General features: G+C 42.2%; 1 protein-coding gene across 1 annotated transcript; it reads left to right on the top strand.

Annotated features, from left to right (window-relative positions):
• Nucleotides 1–5,819: 5,819 nt before the first annotated feature.
• Nucleotides 5,820–9,591, top strand: h3f3c (H3 histone, family 3C). Its single transcript, XM_062547787.1, has 4 exons — nucleotides 5,820–5,948; nucleotides 7,098–7,241; nucleotides 7,466–7,619; nucleotides 7,959–9,591. Exons 2-4 carry the CDS (start codon nucleotides 7,114–7,116, stop codon nucleotides 8,085–8,087), a joined length of 411 nt encoding a protein of 136 aa, XP_062403771.1. The 5' UTR covers nucleotides 5,820–5,948; nucleotides 7,098–7,113; the 3' UTR covers nucleotides 8,088–9,591.
• Nucleotides 9,592–17,500: the final 7,909 nt, after the last annotated feature.

Raw genomic sequence — 17,500 nt, 5'->3', positions numbered from 1 at the left:
TCCCTCCCTCCCTCTCTCCCTCTCTCTCTCTCCCTCTCTCTCTCTCTCTCTCTTCCTTGTGTAAATGGGGCTGGCTGGCTACAGTGCTTGCTTGCCTGACTGCAGCTGCTGGTTGTGTGTAATGTACAGCATGAATGAGGGATTCTGCAGATTACTATTCCTCACTCTCTCTCCCTCCGTCTCTCTCTCTCTCCATCTCTCTCTCTCTCTCTCTCCCTCTGTCTCTCTCTCCATCTTTTTAGCCAACCCCTTTTTCTCTGTCCCTCTCTCTCTTTACCCTCCCTCCCTCTCTTCTTCCATCCATTCCTCCCTCCCTCCCTCCATTCCTCCCTCCCTCCATTCTTCCCTCCCTCTCTCTCTCCCTCCATCCCTCGCTCTCTCACTGGGTTCATGAGTTCCTCTCACACACTCTGTCATCACCCTCTGCTCCACATGGTCTCATTTACCTTCATCTCATCTCTCTATTTTTTCTCTCTCTCTCTCTCCTCCCCTCTCCTCTCCTCTCCCTCTCTTTCTCTATGTACCTCTCTCACCATCTTTGCCTCTCTCTCTCTCTCCTTCTTGCTCTGTCTCTTTCTCCTCTGAGGAGAATTAAAGAAGGGAGTCACAGCTTTTTTCATCTCCACCCTCCTCTCTTTCTCATCCCTTTTTCTCTTCTCCTCCTCTCCTCCTCCTCCCCCCATCCCCCCATCCTACTGTGCTCAGCACAATATCTCACCTCTTTCTCCTCTGGACCGCCTCCCTCCTTCCCCCATTTATCTTCCTCATTCTCTCCATTTCCTCTCATCCCTGCTTGCCATGGACGCTGTGTGTGTGTGTGTGTGTGTGAGTGTGTGTGTGTGTGTGTGTTTGCTCACGTGTGCACTGTTAGATCCTCTCTGACATTGAATGCGTTTATTTGATGAGAATTTTTGTCATTGGGGGGAGGGGACAGCAACCCCTGTGCACTCACAAACATAAACACAAACACACAAACACACAAACACACAAACACACACACACACACAAACAGGCACACATACGAACAACAACAGACCTGCATGTGGTCACATGACATACTGAGAGGAATAGGTAGCCAACTAAAGGGAAAGGAGGTGATAGAGGAAAATGAAGAATGACAATGTGTGTGTGTGTGTGTGTGTGTGTGTGTGTGTGTGTGTGTTTGTGAATGCATGCGTGCGTGGCTGCGTGCGTGCGTGCGTGCGTGCGTGCGGGCGTGCGTGCGTGTGAGGCTCTATCAATACTCTGACATCATGCAGCTGGCCGCTGAGCCAGGAGAGCTGTGGCTGTTTGGTGTTGTGCTGTTCCACCAGCACCACTACGACTACGACTCTCTCCTGACCATTCAGCGGAGCTCAGAACAATGTGATTGATGTCCCTCGGCCCTCCCCCTCGCGGCTTTAGATGTCATGGTAACGGGGCATGCGGAGTAATTGCATCACTCTCTATGAAGTCGTGGGGCGAGGGATGGTCCCACCACATACACACACACACACACACACACACACAGGCACAGCCCCACAGACCCACTTACAGAGGAGCTAAAACACATCTTTCTGCTTCCCTCATTCTCTCACTTCCTCTCTCCTCTCCTTTCTCCTCTTTCTCTGTGCCCCACTCTTACTCTTTTCTCTCCATCTGTTTTCTCTCCCTTTTGCCCTTGCTCGCTCTCCCCCTCATCCATCCTGTCTTTCTCTACCTCTCTCTCTCTTGCTCACTCTCCCTCTCTCACACATCCTCTCTCTCTCTCTTGCTCCCTCTCCCTCTCTCTTGCCTGCTCTCCCCCTCATCCATCCTCTTTCTCTACCTCTCTCTCTCTTGCTCACTCTCCCCCTATCACACATCCTCTCTCTCTCTCTCTTGCTCACTCTCCCCCTCTCACACATCCTCTCTTTCTCTTTCTCTCTCTCTCTCTCTCATTAGAGAGGATGGGAGGGAGGAGGAGCTCATGGGAGGCTTGTGGCCATGGCGACTGATGTGTGACTGGTAAACATGGAGACAGGGACCTGAGCTTCGCCACACCAGGGTGCTGAGATGGGTGACCAGGAGCTGCAGGAAGGATGTGGAGAGGAGAGGAGAGAAGAGGAGGAGTGAAGAGAAGAGAAGAGAAGAGAAGAGAAGAGAAGAGAGGAGAATAGAAGAGAAGAAAGGAGAAGAGAAGAGAAGAAGAGAGGAGATGAGAGAAGAGGAGAGAAGAGAAGAGAAGAGAAGAGAGGAGAAGAGAAGAGAAGAGAAGAAAAGAGAAGAGAAGAGAAAGAGAGACAGGAGGAGAGAAGAGGAAAAGAGAGGAGAGAGGAAATGAGAGGACAGGAGAGAAGAGAGAAGAGGAGAGGAAAGGAGGAGAGAAAAGGAGAAGAGAGGACAGGAGAACACTGAGAAGGTGGACAGGAGAGGCATGAGAAGAAAGGGAAGAAAAGACTGATAAGGAAAGAGGAGGTGAAGAGAGTGAGGGAGGAGAGGGAGAGATGAGGTAAGGAAAAAGAAAAGAGAGGAGAGCAGAAGAGTATTAAAGAGTGCAGTGAAAGGTAAGAAAGGAGAGAAGAGAGGGTAAAATGACAGAGAAAATCAGAGTGAGGACTGTGTCTTATTGCAGAGGAGTAAAACACACAAACACACACACACACACACACACACACACTGAGAGAGAACATTAAAGCACTGTGTCTTAGAATAATAACGTGAAAACTACACTGTGAGTTTGCTTTCTTAAATCTCTAATGAGGAGTCATTGTGTCAGGAAACGCAATCTCATCTCCAAGCTGAGAGTGGAGCCATTCTGTAGCTCAGAGGTCCTTGTGACGGTGCACGGAGACTGACTGCAGCAGAGGAGCCTCAGTGAATTTAGAGGTTCATCTTGTAATGCAGGAGAGAGAGTGGCTAGTGGAGGGAATTATGGGTAATAGCGGTAAGATAGCTCATCACTCGATTTATAAAGTGACTCACGGTGGGTGAGGAGACGCAGGTGTGTGTCCACTGACCCAGAAGAGCCATATTACACAGCTCTGTGACACACATACACACACACACACACACACACACACACACACACACACTTGAACTTACAACTGTGTATTTTATACAATTTAACACTGTCACCTACAGCACTTGGAATGCCACTGAAACTCAGTATCTAGGCAGACCCAAATCTTGTGATTCCAGCCTAGCCTACACAGCAGCTTAATTCTGTAATGGACTTGTCAGAATCAGGAACTGGGCCGTTTACCACTGTTATGGATAACTGGACTCTAAAAAGTTTCTAAAGGTCAACGGCTGGGAGTTTAATGTCTGTAGTATAGGCTACTATTATAAACATACAGTAAAGACATCATACTACAGTACCTTCTGCTGAGCATAGTGGGATGGGGAAAGGAGAGAAGAAGAAGAGGAAATTAAATGACAAAATTAGCCCAGGTACTGTTGCTGTGTTAACCCGGGGAAATGGAGTACGCACTGTGTTCCCTTACACACACTGTTCTGTGTTTTATTATTCATGAGCAGCACACTCTCATTTCTGGTGTTTTGATTTGCTCATGTGTACTTAAAATTCCCTTAAGATTTATTCCTGAAATAGTAGGCCTCTGTGAATAAAAAAAAAACACGAGGCTCTATGATTGATATAGAGACCTAAATAAATGTTAGTTTAAAATGATATCCAAATAATATATTATCCAGACTTCCAACTTGTATTTAACTTAACTTATTATCCAGTATCCAAGCAGAGAATCTCTATAGATATTAGCTCTCCAAATAACCTTGATAAACGTTGGTATCTCCCACTTTTCATTATTCATATTACTCTCGTGATATGTAACATCAACAGGGATGTAATACAAAGAAAAAAATGTATGAAGTGTTCTCAACTTCATGTTTAAATATAGAAGATGCTTTTCTCTCCACTAACAATAACAAGACACGCCTCTCTCTTATCAGAGTTTGCTCTCAAGGTTGCTCTGAAATGCACATGAATATGTTACCATTTTAACAAGTCCGTGGTGTCTCTAAGTAGGCCAGTGGAAGCACAAAGACAATCTATAGCCCACATAAACATGTAATGAATACTTTATTAATTACTTTCCCCGTTTCTTGGTGTTGTCTTCGAGGCAGTGCTGCCTGGAAGGTGCTAAGGTCAGGCATGGGATAAGGTTATAGTTAGGGTTTAGGATTAGGTGCCTTTAAGTCGATGGTGATAGCACTGCCTGGAGGACGACGTTGGGGGCTTAAAACACCATGACCATCGGGCTATTTCAGCCCTGTAAATAACAACAGCAAATAAGTGATCTAGGCTACTTTATTCGCCATTGAGTTATTCTCATTAATTTGGCAGCCTGAGGAACATCCACATGCTCTGGGACTGCTCACGTGCACTCGTTCCAGTTATTGTGAATGAGCAGTGTGGGACAACAGGCCTGGTTATATAGCAGCACACCCTACTCTGCTCCGAAGTGAACCTGGCCTGATATCTCACAGAGCTTTAAATCATTGATATCATGGAGGCAATGAAGAAGAAAGGGGAAAAGAGAAAGTGAGAGACAATGGGAACGGGGGGTGGGGGGTAATATAACTACTTGAGAAGAGATAGCAGCTTACAGCTTGATCTACGCTGTGAGCGAGAGGCATAGAGCTGAATGAAATAGACACATCTCTCTGAAAAGGCATGAGCACAAGGCCATGAAGCGGAAAACGCTGTTCTACTCGAGGTACTTTATTTAAGATGCAATCAGTGCTTTGACCTTCAGCTGCACTATTAGGGTGACTGTGACATCCACAACAGTAAAGGTGAGGACTTCACTCAACACTAATGAAGTCATTTGCTGAGGTGGGCAACAACGGCGCTGCCTTTGCCCCTGACAAAATGGAAAAAAGAGACGTTGTTTTTCCACATAGGTGATTTTAAAATATGTGTTATGAGAACAGATGACAGTTGTAAGTCATGACTGACCTTGTTATTGAGGAGTTCCGAGTTTTGTGTCCTTTTGTTCAAAGCTTTTATGATTTAACTAGTGGTGTATGGCGCCACCTGCTGGTAATACCTAATTAGCACAGGTAGTTCAATTACATACAGTAGTGACTCAAAACTACAAGGAAATAAAAGGCCTAGTTCATCAGAATGTGGATTGTGTAAAGAATAGATATATATAGGCTATTATATTGGCAAAGTTCTTTCCATGTAGGCAAGTGATAGCCTAGACTTTTCTCATTCTTGTTATTGTCTTTAGTCTACCTCTATGACCTTATATTGCTTTGAGAACAGTCTTGGGTTCGAGGGACTTGGCCATTTTAAAACGGAGGGGAGGCTAAATGAAATATATTATAGGCTACCTATTAGGCTATTAGCTTTAGTGGAGTTGTAGCCTACAGTTATTTTCAAAGTAGGCTACATTGAAGATAGGCTAAAAGGTTATAGGCCTACCACTTTAAATAATGGGCAACTGCCTAAAATAGAGATTTTTAGTAGACTAAAGCAGTATGATTTTTAAACTCCTGATATGCCTACGTCCGTCTTTAACATTATAGGCTTACATTTGGTTACTGAAAACCTAGGATGATGCTGAAAACGTATTTCTGTCAATATTCAATAGGCAAGCCTTTATGTTTATTTCATGTTGCGTAGGCCTATGCATTTTTTCCTTGTAATATTTTTTCCATTATCTTGAAAAACTGTTTTTATTTCATAACCCAAGAGCAAATAATTGATTTATTGGCTTTCATTAAAAAGTATGCCGGGTGACCTTTTCCTTGTCTTGAATGGCCTACCATATGAGCTCTGTTTTGTGGAAGAAAAATCCACTGTTTACAATATTTTCCGATGCATGACGGGAGGAAAGTGATTGACACGGCGGCCATTTTGCCGCTCTGCTCTGGCCATTGTGTGAGAGATAGTAAATACTGACAGTACAGACAAGCACTACACATTTTTCTCAGCGGAAAAGTGTTTAAATTCTCCTAAGGTAAGTGGCATAATGTATCGTGATTTCTTTTAAAAGTCACTTTTAAAAGCTTTGGGGCACTTTTGGTGTGGTTATTTTTCTTTTCAAGTGGAGAAAATGTTATATTTTCATCGTGTAAGAAAGAGAAATCCGTCGGCGAGACGCTGGCAGAGAAAATAGGCTCTCTACTTCCAGTCGAGGAAGACAGAAAATCCGTCCCAGTATGTGCATGTTTGCTTCGGTCGTTCTCTGTAAAGATGTGTTCGATGCCGCTTCTAATAAGCATTTTGCATACCTCTAATGCATGTTCTTAGTTTCTGCTTGTTTTTTGGTTGATGCATTCACCCGTTCTTAATATTTTTTAAAAACTTCGTGCCGTCACCGAGCGTGCATTTCTACAGCTTCCCCTCAGTTGCCGTTCAAATTGCGGCCATAATCTTGCGGTTAAAGGCGGAACTTTCGGGAGATGATCCGCCCTACTATTCACAGTGGCATCTCTGATTGGCGCAGGAAGAGTCAGTCTCCATGCCATTGGTTAGCATTTTGTTGATATTATTCAGGCCAATTCTATTCGCTTAAAGGGATTTTGATTGATGGAGTTTGGCTTTGCGCCTGCGTTTTTTTTTTTTCTGACACAGGCACTAGCCTGAAATAGTATTTGGGGTCACAACTTAACATAGTTGTGCAGTTCCACATTTGGAGTCTTAATTGGATTGTATTGGCAGAATAGTTATATATATACATAAATAACTTGCAATGACATCACAACAAACCCAGTGTATAGTAGGCTATTAGCTGTGCTCCTTGTGTGGTTTGGAATTATGTAACACATTATTTTATATCTTATGAAGTAACGCCATAGGAAGTACTTTACTCAAGTTGTTAATAATTGAAGTAGCCTGTACATATTTATTAGCTGATGGTAGCTAAGTAATACAACTTAACTTAACAGAGTCAGACTTGTCAGTCATTTGCAGGGATCTGCTGTGAGGAGCTGCCTGTCTGGCTTTCTGGTTGTTTGAAGTTAGCTCTCTGTGTTGTGCCTGTAACATTTCTCAAAGATGCCAGCTAGTCCTAGCAGGACCTGAGGTTTTCCATGCCTCCTCCTTCTCAAACCCTCCCCTATACTCAGCCTATCCTACTCACCTTCACCTTGTCTGATTCCCTCAGGTGAGCAGAAACAGGCATGGCACGTACCAAGCAGACCGCCCGTAAGTCTACTGGAGGCAAAGCCCCCCGTAAGCAGCTGGCCACCAAAGCTGCCCGCAAGAGTGCGCCATCTACTGGTGGGGTGAAGAAGCCCCATCGTTACAGGTGAGCCATGACCCAACCTGTGTGTGTGTGTGTGTGTGTGTGTGTGTGAATTTGGTAACATAGTAAAATTAAAGTTGACGATCATGTTGGAAACACAGGAGAGAATAAGTTTTGTGGTAATGCTCAGATACATTGTGTGTGTGTGTGTGTGTTTGTTTCATAAAAGTGTGGTGCATTCAAGTTCTTCTTGGGCGTCTGTTTCTCATTTTATCTGTTTTCCCCAGGCCCGGAACTGTGGCTCTGCGTGAGATCCGTCGGTACCAGAAGTCCACTGAGCTGCTGATTCGCAAGCTGCCCTTCCAGCGCCTGGTGAGGGAGATCGCTCAGGACTTCAAGACTGACCTGCGTTTCCAGAGTGCAGCCATTGGAGCTCTGCAGGTTTGTTCAGTGTAGCTTACTCTGAATTGGTTCACACACACTTACACAGTGTTTGTGTCTAAAAACAAGGGGGAAAAAACACTAAATCTGAGGTAAAGGGTACCCAAAACAAGTTAAATTATCTATCCATGCAGCAAGATAATTTCATTTGACAAGATTTCTTGAATTAAGATGATTCAATCTAGAAATAAGATTATAGTGTGTATGGATTCGCTGACTGAATAAACAACCAAGCAGTAATTGAGATTCTTTGTGTTTATGTGATACTCCTCCATCAGTGTAGATTTCATCGTTGCACGTTGTTGGTTTTGACGCAGCTATTTGTGTGTGTTCCTGCAGGAGGCCAGTGAGGCGTATCTGGTGGGTCTGTTTGAGGACACCAACCTGTGCGCCATCCACGCCAAGCGTGTCACCATCATGCCCAAAGACATCCAGCTGGCCCGTCGTATTCGTGGGGAGCGTGCTTAAATGCACCCCCCCACACACACCCCTCCCCATGGCCAATCCTCCTTCTCTTTCTTTTCCTCTTCACTGCCTCCCTTCTTCCTTCCTTCCCCCTCCTCTTCCCTTCACCCCTTCTTCTTGGTAGAGTTTAGAATATCAGTGATCATGATGAGAGGTTGTGTATAAGTCCAGTCTCTTAGTCTCCGTCTGTTTGTGCCGCAGGCGGGTAGGGTACCTTTATGTGCATGTAAAACAGGTGCTTCTGATCAGGGACTCACCCCAGCATGCAAGCACACACACACACACACACACACACACACATATATGCAAGCACACACACACACACACACACACACACACCCACACACACACAGAGAGACACACACAGACACATACACATTCAAACAAGAGCACGCGCACACAAGCGATTGGTGAGTAAACGAGGTTCTCATTAACACATCATCATATTTATGTGCCAGAGAAGAGCTACCCTCGAAAGATCACACACAGAAACACATACACACAGACCCACACACACACACACACACACACACACAGCAGAGGGCCGAGTTGGGGTAAGGACTGGGGTTAGTCTGCTAAAGGGGAGCGGTAACTTCCACAGCAGGGTGCTAAATTACACTAACCCCGTCCTGCTCATAACACGCACACACGCGCACCAAGACAAGTATCCTGTTCCTTCGACACTCAGAATCCATCCTTATTGTCTTTCCATCAGACACTGGGCTGGACAAAACTTGATTAGAGTTTTATTCCTGTTTCTGTCATGTCATCCCCCCCAACTCACACACACAAACACACACACACACACACACACACACACACACACACACTGTGTGGAGGGTCAACTCTTCTCTCATGGTGGTGGTGTTTGGTCCCTGATCAGCTGTGCATATTTAGTATTCAACTGCAGACCTGCATCTATTGGTTGAAAGTTGTTACTTAAAATATTGATGATTACTATAAATGTTGATATGGTGTCTTTTTTTTTCTCTTTTTTATTATGATGCATTGCATACACAATTTCTTTTTACCACTGTTAGCAGAAGAGCGTGATAAATCACATATATAATGTTTTTTTTTTTTTGTATTACTATTAAGATTATTTTCTGTTAAGTAGCAGCCGATCTTCTTTCCCCCCTGTTTTACACTCTGGCAGCCACAGGGGGGCGCTATAACCCAGCATCTCATTCACTGTGTTACTGGTAATCATTCATTAATACTCTTGCTCCCTACCCCTCACACACCTCTATTTCAGATCGGCATTAGGTTTCACAAAAGTGTAGCAAAAAAAGTTATTCTTACATTTAGTCTCTACATCCACTCTATATGTAGATTTGATTGTAGACTCTCCTGTTTTTTCACACTTGCGATACACAGTATAACCTCATGTTGTAATTTCATTCTTTTTTGTTTCGGTTTTCGGTATTTTCAGAAGTTTAAATAAGCTGATCTTTGTATTTTCCAAATTTCTCATACTATGGTGGTAATAAATAGATGTTACACACAATGCGCTTCTTTTTGTAATTACTCACAAAGTTCCCAACAATAAGCAGTTCATCACTGGTCTGCAGTCACATGTGGAATTGCTTGATATGAATTTAGCATAGTATTAACAAAAAGGCTGAACTTTTCAATATGTCAGAAAGAACACGTTGTTTCAGTAACTCTAAATGTTGTGTTATCTTGCAATACTTTTGAGATACAGAGGAAACAAAGAAACATTGTGAGGAGATGAAAAAGTCTTGTGAGGAAATGCTGACATTTTTGAGAACTTCACATCTTCACCATGACCCTCAGGTGATAAGTGGTGGAGAATACAGAAAGAGAGAGAGAGAGAAGTGATGTGTGTCTTTTGTAATTGGGAGAATGGTGGTAAACTTTCAGGGGAATTGAATACTGTTTTTCCAGCCACTGTATACGTTGCCGTAATTGGGTTGAAAACTATTATCAGGGTTCTCACAGGTTCTTAAAAGCCTTGAACGTTTGTGAACTTAACAAAATGAAATGAAGGCCTTAAAAGTTTTTGAAAATAGACATATGTAGACAGGGGTCACCAGAATTGATGTGTTCGAAAAAGCAATACAGTTCATTGTCTGCCATTACAGTTACAGAGTAGTAACAGTAATTAACCTTGATCCCTGTCTCAAACTATGCTGCACTGGCTCTTTGAATTATAGGAGCTGGGCTTGGAAAGTCCTTGAATGGGATGTTTAAGAAGGTGTGAGGAGGACCCTGCATTATGCATAGCCAAAATAGCCTTGGGGAAAAAGATTCCGAAGAGGATGAGCAGTGTATACTTGTCTCTTCTCTCAGCAATCTCACTTTACAAAAGGGCAGTTGTGAGAGGTCCATTGTTTGAGTCTGGAGTAGACTGTCTGCTCTGCTCGGCAGGTTGAAATTTCAAATTAAAATTCTCCACAGCTGCAAAGTGTTTTTTTTTTTTTCACAGACAGACTCATTCATTCATTCATTCAACCTTTATTTATTCTCGGAGTCATTGAGGGTAGCCCTCATTTTCAATGAAGCCCAGATATGATCAATAATACTGATAACATTGTCATACATGCTAAACCTTATATTTGTTTATTTATTTATTATGTTTATTTGTTTAGTTATAATTACTGTAATAGTTATTCATGTACTGAAATATAAGTGTGTCTGGGGCACTTCAGAACCTCATAAGGGTCATTTCACGATAAATTCAACTAAATTAATCTAACATTTAATTGTCTGGGTTTTACAGTCTGAAGGATAAAAAAAAATGTTTTAAGGGAAATGTGTGTGTGTGTGTTCCAGACCGATCTCCCTGAAAGGACAAAGGTGTGGCCAGGCTATAGCAGCTGATAAAATATGCTCGTTAACTGCGTTATAGCATTATACAAGATAACTTCATTCTGGAAATGTATGCTTTACCATAATCCTAAACACTACACTTGAAATGTGTTGGAGTGGACATCAGAAACAAGCGCAATTTCTTGCCATTAGTATGAGGTTAGATATTGGTGCAAACTCAGTTTATCATTGTTCCTTATGGTATCATATGTAATGCAAGAAAGATGACATTTGGCATCATAGAATTCGTATTGCATATTCTCATGTGCTTGAGTGGACAACATTTGATGGAAACTGTTCTTTTTTCCAGATGTCTAGGTGCTCCTAAGTCTAGCCATTAGTGACAATATACTGTATAATGTACTGTAGGTAGAGCATGTAAGAGTAGAGAGCATGTAGTGTACTACAGTAGGTCCTGAGTAGAGAGCATGTATACTACAGTAGGTCCTAGAAAAGAGAGCATGCAGCATATACTGTACAGTGGGCAGTAGTTTGTGGCTCCTTCTGGACAGCATGTCTTCCATCTGTGCCTGCTCTGCATACCTACTGAACCCGTCTGTGTCACTCCTGATTATCTCCTGATTGGACACACGTGATTAGCTGATCCACAGTGCTGTGAGTACACCGACTTTAATTAGCAGTCCTCAGACTTAGAGCAGACGGGAGGTATACAACCACCAGGCCACACACTACAGGGGAGGGGTGACCTCACCTACTAACATTATGATGATCATTATTGTTATCATTATTATCAATGATAATATTTGTAATAGCAGTCCTGTGGGTGAGCTCCCTTGATTGTTTCAGAGGAGTTGTTCGTTGCTATAGAGGGGTCACTACACAACTCGTGCATTTAAAATAAATGCTTTCCAGAGTTACCCAAAGTCCCATGCATTTACAATAAACACTAACCCTGAGTTACCCAAAGTCCGTTGCATTTACAATAAACACTAACCCTGAGTTACCCAAAGTCCCATGCATTTACAATAAACACTAACCCTGAGTTACCCAAAGTCCCATGCATTTACAATGAACACTAACCCTGAGTTACCCAAAGTCCCATGCATTTACAATAAACACTAACCCTGAGTTACCCAAAGTCCCATGCATTTACAATAAACACTAACCCTGAGTTACCCAAAGTCCCATGCATTTACAATAAACACTAACCCTGAGTTACCCAAAGTCCCATGCATTTACAATAAACACTAACCCTGAGTTACCCAAAGTCCCATGCATTTACAATAAACACTAACCCTGAGTTACCCAAAGTCCCATGCATTTACAATAAACACTAACCCTGAGTTACCCAAAGTCAGCGCACCAGTCGGAACAACACCACAAGCTCTGCTCACCCCTCACCTCACTGACCCCTTGGATGACCTTACAGAGATGTCATCATTCTTGGACCACCTGTCAGAGATAAAAATGTGTTAATAAGCAAGGGGAAGGGGTGCACAAATCTGCTGACTTTTTTCAAACCAGCTTAGCAGAGACGGAGGGTTGCTGTTGCCTGTCACTGCAACATTATCAACCTTCTTTTTTTTTTTTTTTTAATTGAGAGAAGGCCTTCAGGTTTATTCTCCTTTTTTTCCCTTGCCATGAAATCAACAGCCTTCTTATAAGTTACAGGTACAGTCAGCAATTGCGCAAGTCACATTTGTTTGTGTTTATGTTCATATTTAAATGCATTAGCAGATGCTGTTGTCCAAAACAATATACTGTACAGTATTATACTTGAACCAAGGACCAAACAAAACACGCCAGAGAGGTAGCTCACCTCTCCTTTCAGTATTCCCAAAGAAACTTCTCATACAGTGTATTTTTTGTCTTTGTTTTTCAGGCTGCATAGAGAGAGTTTATATGTGTTTTGTTTTCAGTGCTCATAAAATGGGTAACTATAGGTCGTGAGGAGATGGTTGCTGAATGTGATAAAACATTTTATGGGCTGTAATTGGCATGCAATTGTTGACTGTACCTTTAAATTCATATGTATTACATGATTGACAATGTAATAAATTGAGAGTGTAGGTTCAATGACGTACACCCCCTCTTCAGCCCCCTCGGCCATGCTCCTGTCTGTATACCCTGCCTTCAAGACACAGGTGAAGTGTGGACCAAAGGAAGGCCGTGATGGTGAGGAATGACAGAGAGAGAAATGTGGGGACGTATCAGTTGCACACATGAAAGACTCAGTTGCTTGTGCCATTGGTCGGTGGCGGATCAGCAAAATAATGCTGTATGCAACATGCTGCTGCTTGACAACGGCACTATTGGCTCAAGCCAGCGGCATCATTGATCATTTCAAATCAGCAGTTTGTATAGAAATGACTGTGTTTCTGTCAGAGGCTCCCTTCGCCTGAGTGTGTTGGTAGAGTTGTTTTGGTGAGTGTCGTGTAATGCTACCAAGCTTTTTTGTAGCTTGACTGAACATGCCTCCACCAGAAGTTTTCTTCAAATTAACAGCAATATATTTAAGCCTGAAAACACAAGCTTGCATGCACAGACACATACACACATTTATATAGGTCTGCAGTTATTCAACACATGGACAAACAACTCTCACTCTCTTACACAAACACACACACACGCACACACACACACACACACACACACACACACACACACACACACACACACACACACACACACAGTTTCTCGGCCCTAGTCACATTGCATGCGTGTATTGAGGTCAGGGTAGGATTAGGGTGTACTCTCTGCGGCAGCACCAGAGAGGAGGAGGAGGAGGAGTGTGTGTGTGTGTGTGTGTGTGTGTGTGTGTGAGTTTGTGTGTGTCCGTGAGTGTGTGCGCGGTGCGCGCGTGTGAGTGAGTGTGTGTGTGTGTGTGTGTGTGTGTGAGTGAGTGAGTGAGTGAGTGAGTGAGTGAGTGAGTGTGTGTGTGTGAGTACTGTATGTGTGTGAGCGTGCGTGGGTGGTTGTGTGTGGTGATGGTGGGGGTGGGTTGAGGGACGGAGGGACCAACTCAATCTCTGGCTGAGAGACGTGCAGAGTGTGGAGTGCTCCTCGTACTGTGTGTGTAGCCTACAGTACACTTTTCCTTGCCCCTCCCCCCTCGCCCCACCCAAATTTGTTTGGCCTAAGATATGAAATGGAGGCCCCGTGCATTGTGCCATAACGTATCAAATCTTTACAAATATTCACAGAATTCAGTTGAAGTCACTCTCAGTTCTATCTATGAAAATGTGTCATCTTTGTGTGGGCTTTGGTAGTACAGTATGGTAGCTAAATTCCATTCTTATTTGGAAAACATCTATGGAATTGTTTGAAGCTAACCTCTTCTTATATTAAGATGAATAATATTATGCCTATTTCATTTACGGTCATGAAACGTATTTGAACAATAGAGAAAGTTGTGCATACAGTATATACTGAATTGGTTAAATGAACTTGGCAACATGTTCATGTTGAATGTATTGTAAAAAGCTTTATGTAAGAGGCCTAAATTCCTTCAGTGTATTCCAATGTGACATAATACAAACAGCATTTTACAGAAATATGATTACCAATATTCCTATCTAAAAAAAAAGAATAATAATAAAAAACATTTCAAGGGCTATGGAAACCCTCTTTAATAGGGGTTTCAAGCTGATTTAAATGTGCATCGAATTCAGTCGTGGCATTTTACCAAGTAATGGCATATTTGGAAGATCACATTGTCCAATCACAAACTCTGATTTTCAGGCGATTGCATAACTTGAATATATTTGAAGTGACAGAAACCATGAATTAGAGCTATCTTCTCTCAATGAACACATACATTCAAGACACCTTGAGCATGACTGTTCAAACAAGCTTTAAAAGCCAGAGAGCTTGAAACAACCAGGAACATTAGCATTGTTCTTTTACTCTTTCGTTCAAATGCATCTGGCCTTCTTTTCTTCTTTTCTTTCTTTCTTCATTTTGCATATTGTAGGACTTTTATTTTATTTCAACTGTAGTATTTGCTCATGTTTGCCCTTTTCCTCTTCCATTCTTATCTAGTTATCTCACTTATCGTATTACTTTTACTTCATCTATTGTTGTGATTATATGTTTCAATTTCAATTTCAATTTCTTTGTTTTATTCTTATCTCATTTTACTTTTTAAATTTGTTTTTATTCCTATTATTATTATTATTATTATTATTATTATTGCTTCTACTTATTTTTTATATTTTATTCTGTTTTTTATTTTACCCATTTTTATACTTCATTTATTTATTCTATTCTTTGAAACATATAATTTGTTTTTTGTTGTAACTGATGATGTGAAGCACATTGAACTGCCTTGGTAAGAAATGCGCTATATAAATAAAATTGCCTTGCCTTGCCTTGCCTATATTACTTTTACTTTATTTATTGTCCTTATCTCCTCGAGCTTCCATTATTTAATACATATTCATATGAAATGCATTATGTAAATAAAACTGCCTTGCTTTGCCACAGGGAATGCATTTTTGAAGGGACGACTGTGTTTCTGAAATAATGTTGTCAGCAGAGACATGAGAAGATTTCACAATTCCCAGCTTCCTCTTGATTTGACAACATACTCTGGTTTGCAAGGAGTAAGTTGACGAGTATTTGTGAGTGAGTGAGCCACCACAAAATATTTGTGTTTGTCCATTGTATCCTGAATCTGAATGAACATGAGCAATGAGCTTAAGTTCACAGGTTTGCTTTTTTCTGTGCAGACATGATGTGTTTGAGGAAAACCAGTGGAATCATGATCCTGTTGGACCACTTTGAGTGATGAACTTCTGAACTGAGCCTATAGGTGGTTTGTCTCAGAGTTCTCTTTTACCTGAAGAACAGCAGTAGAACAGCAGTAGTAAGGGAGTAATAGATATCCGTAAAACATTTATGACGAGAAGACTAGAGAAGAGATGAAGGAATGACGGCAATGTGTTTGAAAATGTTTGGGACGTGATTAGAGAGTTTGATTGATAACACTAGCCAGATAGATAGATAGATAGAAAGATAGATAGATAGATAGAAAGATAGATAGATAGATAGATAGAAAGATAGATAGATAGATAGAAAGATAGATAGATAGATAGATAGATAGATAGAAAGATAGATAGATAGATAGATAGATAGATAGATAGATAGATAGAAAGATAGATAGATAGATAGATAGATAGATGAGGAGAGAGATGTAAGGCTGGGGGGGGGGGAGGAGGGTGGCGTAATCTGCTGTAAGTCCTTTAGGGTGTATCAGAGGGGGTGTAAGAGGATTGCACGGTTCTCTGGGTCATCAGCAGAAATAGCCTCCACCCTTGCCACTTGGGGCGGAGCCACACCCACAGCCTGTTAGACAGCAATATGGCTGACCAGACGTTTCCACGGCAACAGATTTAGGCCCCACCCATGCGCTCATGTAGTCAGCTATTTGCTAATTGGTGGTGACGGTTCCACACATTTACTACCTCACTCTGTCTTAAGGACATGGTCAGAGTGTTCTGACCCTGAGTGTTACAGGAGGGACTCCTACTTGATTGACCTGAGTAACTGGAAAGAGACAAAGGGCAAGTGATGTCCTTTTCTTCCTCAACAATGAAAAGGAAGAAACGCTGAAATGTGTTCAGTTTAAAGGTGAAGGGTAAACTTTTGCAATTAAGTTGCACTCAAATCCTTTCCTCAACCATTGAATGTTAAAAAAAAGTTGTGGGTTAGATCCTCAGCAAGGTGAAGTCTTGTTTGCGGTTGCCTTAGCTGCTCAGGGTTCACTGAGGTGAGAGTGGAGGTCAGGTAAGTCAGTCGGAGGATGTCCTACTCTTCCTGGCTGTAAACACACCAATAGCGTCACACACACCTGCTTAACATTTAGCTCCGCAGAGTGATCACCTGATTCCCAAAGCCACCCATTCCCATCCTGAGTCTCAAAAGAGACCAGTGAGGAATCACACACTACACATCACACAGAAACCTGTACCAGAGGACATGATCTTGGCCCAATTTATGAATCACACACTACACATTAAAACAGAAACCTGTACTGCAAGACATGATCTTGCCCCAATTTACGAATCACACACCACACACCAAAACAGAAACCAATACTGCAAGACATGGTCTTGCCCCATCCTACTGTATGTCAGGGAGGCCAGAGGCCAGGGTTTAGGTTCTCAAATGTCCACAGGATAGTCATAACATGTGCATTTATTCATTTAGCAGACACCTTTATCCAAAGCGACTTACAGTGAGATATACTGTACATTTTCATCAGTGAGCTTGGGTGGATACTATGGTAGTATCTATCTATCTATCTATCTATCTATCTATCTATCTATCTATCTATCTATCTATCTTGCTAACTATCTAATTGGCTTGTTGTGTGACATCTCAACATTCTACATCCAGACGGTCTGATTGTTGAAGCATCACATCTAAGTCCATCTAAGTCAAAATCATCTGCAGTGCTTCGTGGGTATATGAATCCGGGCCCAGGCTACAAAGATGGATGGTTTGGTACCTCCCCATAACGTGATCCCCAAAACTGCAAAACAAGATGGGGTAGAGGATGGAGGTAAACATGTGACCTTTTGAATAGCTTCTCTCAATTAGGATAGGTTAGATCCCAAGTG

Source organism: Sardina pilchardus, chromosome 10 (assembly GCF_963854185.1).
Source record: "Sardina pilchardus chromosome 10, fSarPil1.1, whole genome shotgun sequence".
Classification (NCBI taxonomy): domain Eukaryota; kingdom Metazoa; phylum Chordata; class Actinopteri; order Clupeiformes; family Clupeidae; genus Sardina; species Sardina pilchardus.
The sequence above is the reverse complement of the archived record's forward strand: the minus strand, read 5'-3'. Positions and strand labels throughout refer to the sequence as shown.

Coding starts and splice junctions, on each gene's coding strand:
- h3f3c (XM_062547787.1), top strand. CDS start 7,114: ATGGCACGTACCAAGCAGACCGCCCGTAAGTCTACTGGAGGCAAAGCC. Junction 7,242..7,465: donor AAGAAGCCCCATCGTTACAG/GTGAGCCATGAC, acceptor TGTTTTCCCCAG/GCCCGGAACTGTGGCTCTGC. Junction 7,620..7,958: donor CAGCCATTGGAGCTCTGCAG/GTTTGTTCAGTG, acceptor GTGTTCCTGCAG/GAGGCCAGTGAGGCGTATCT.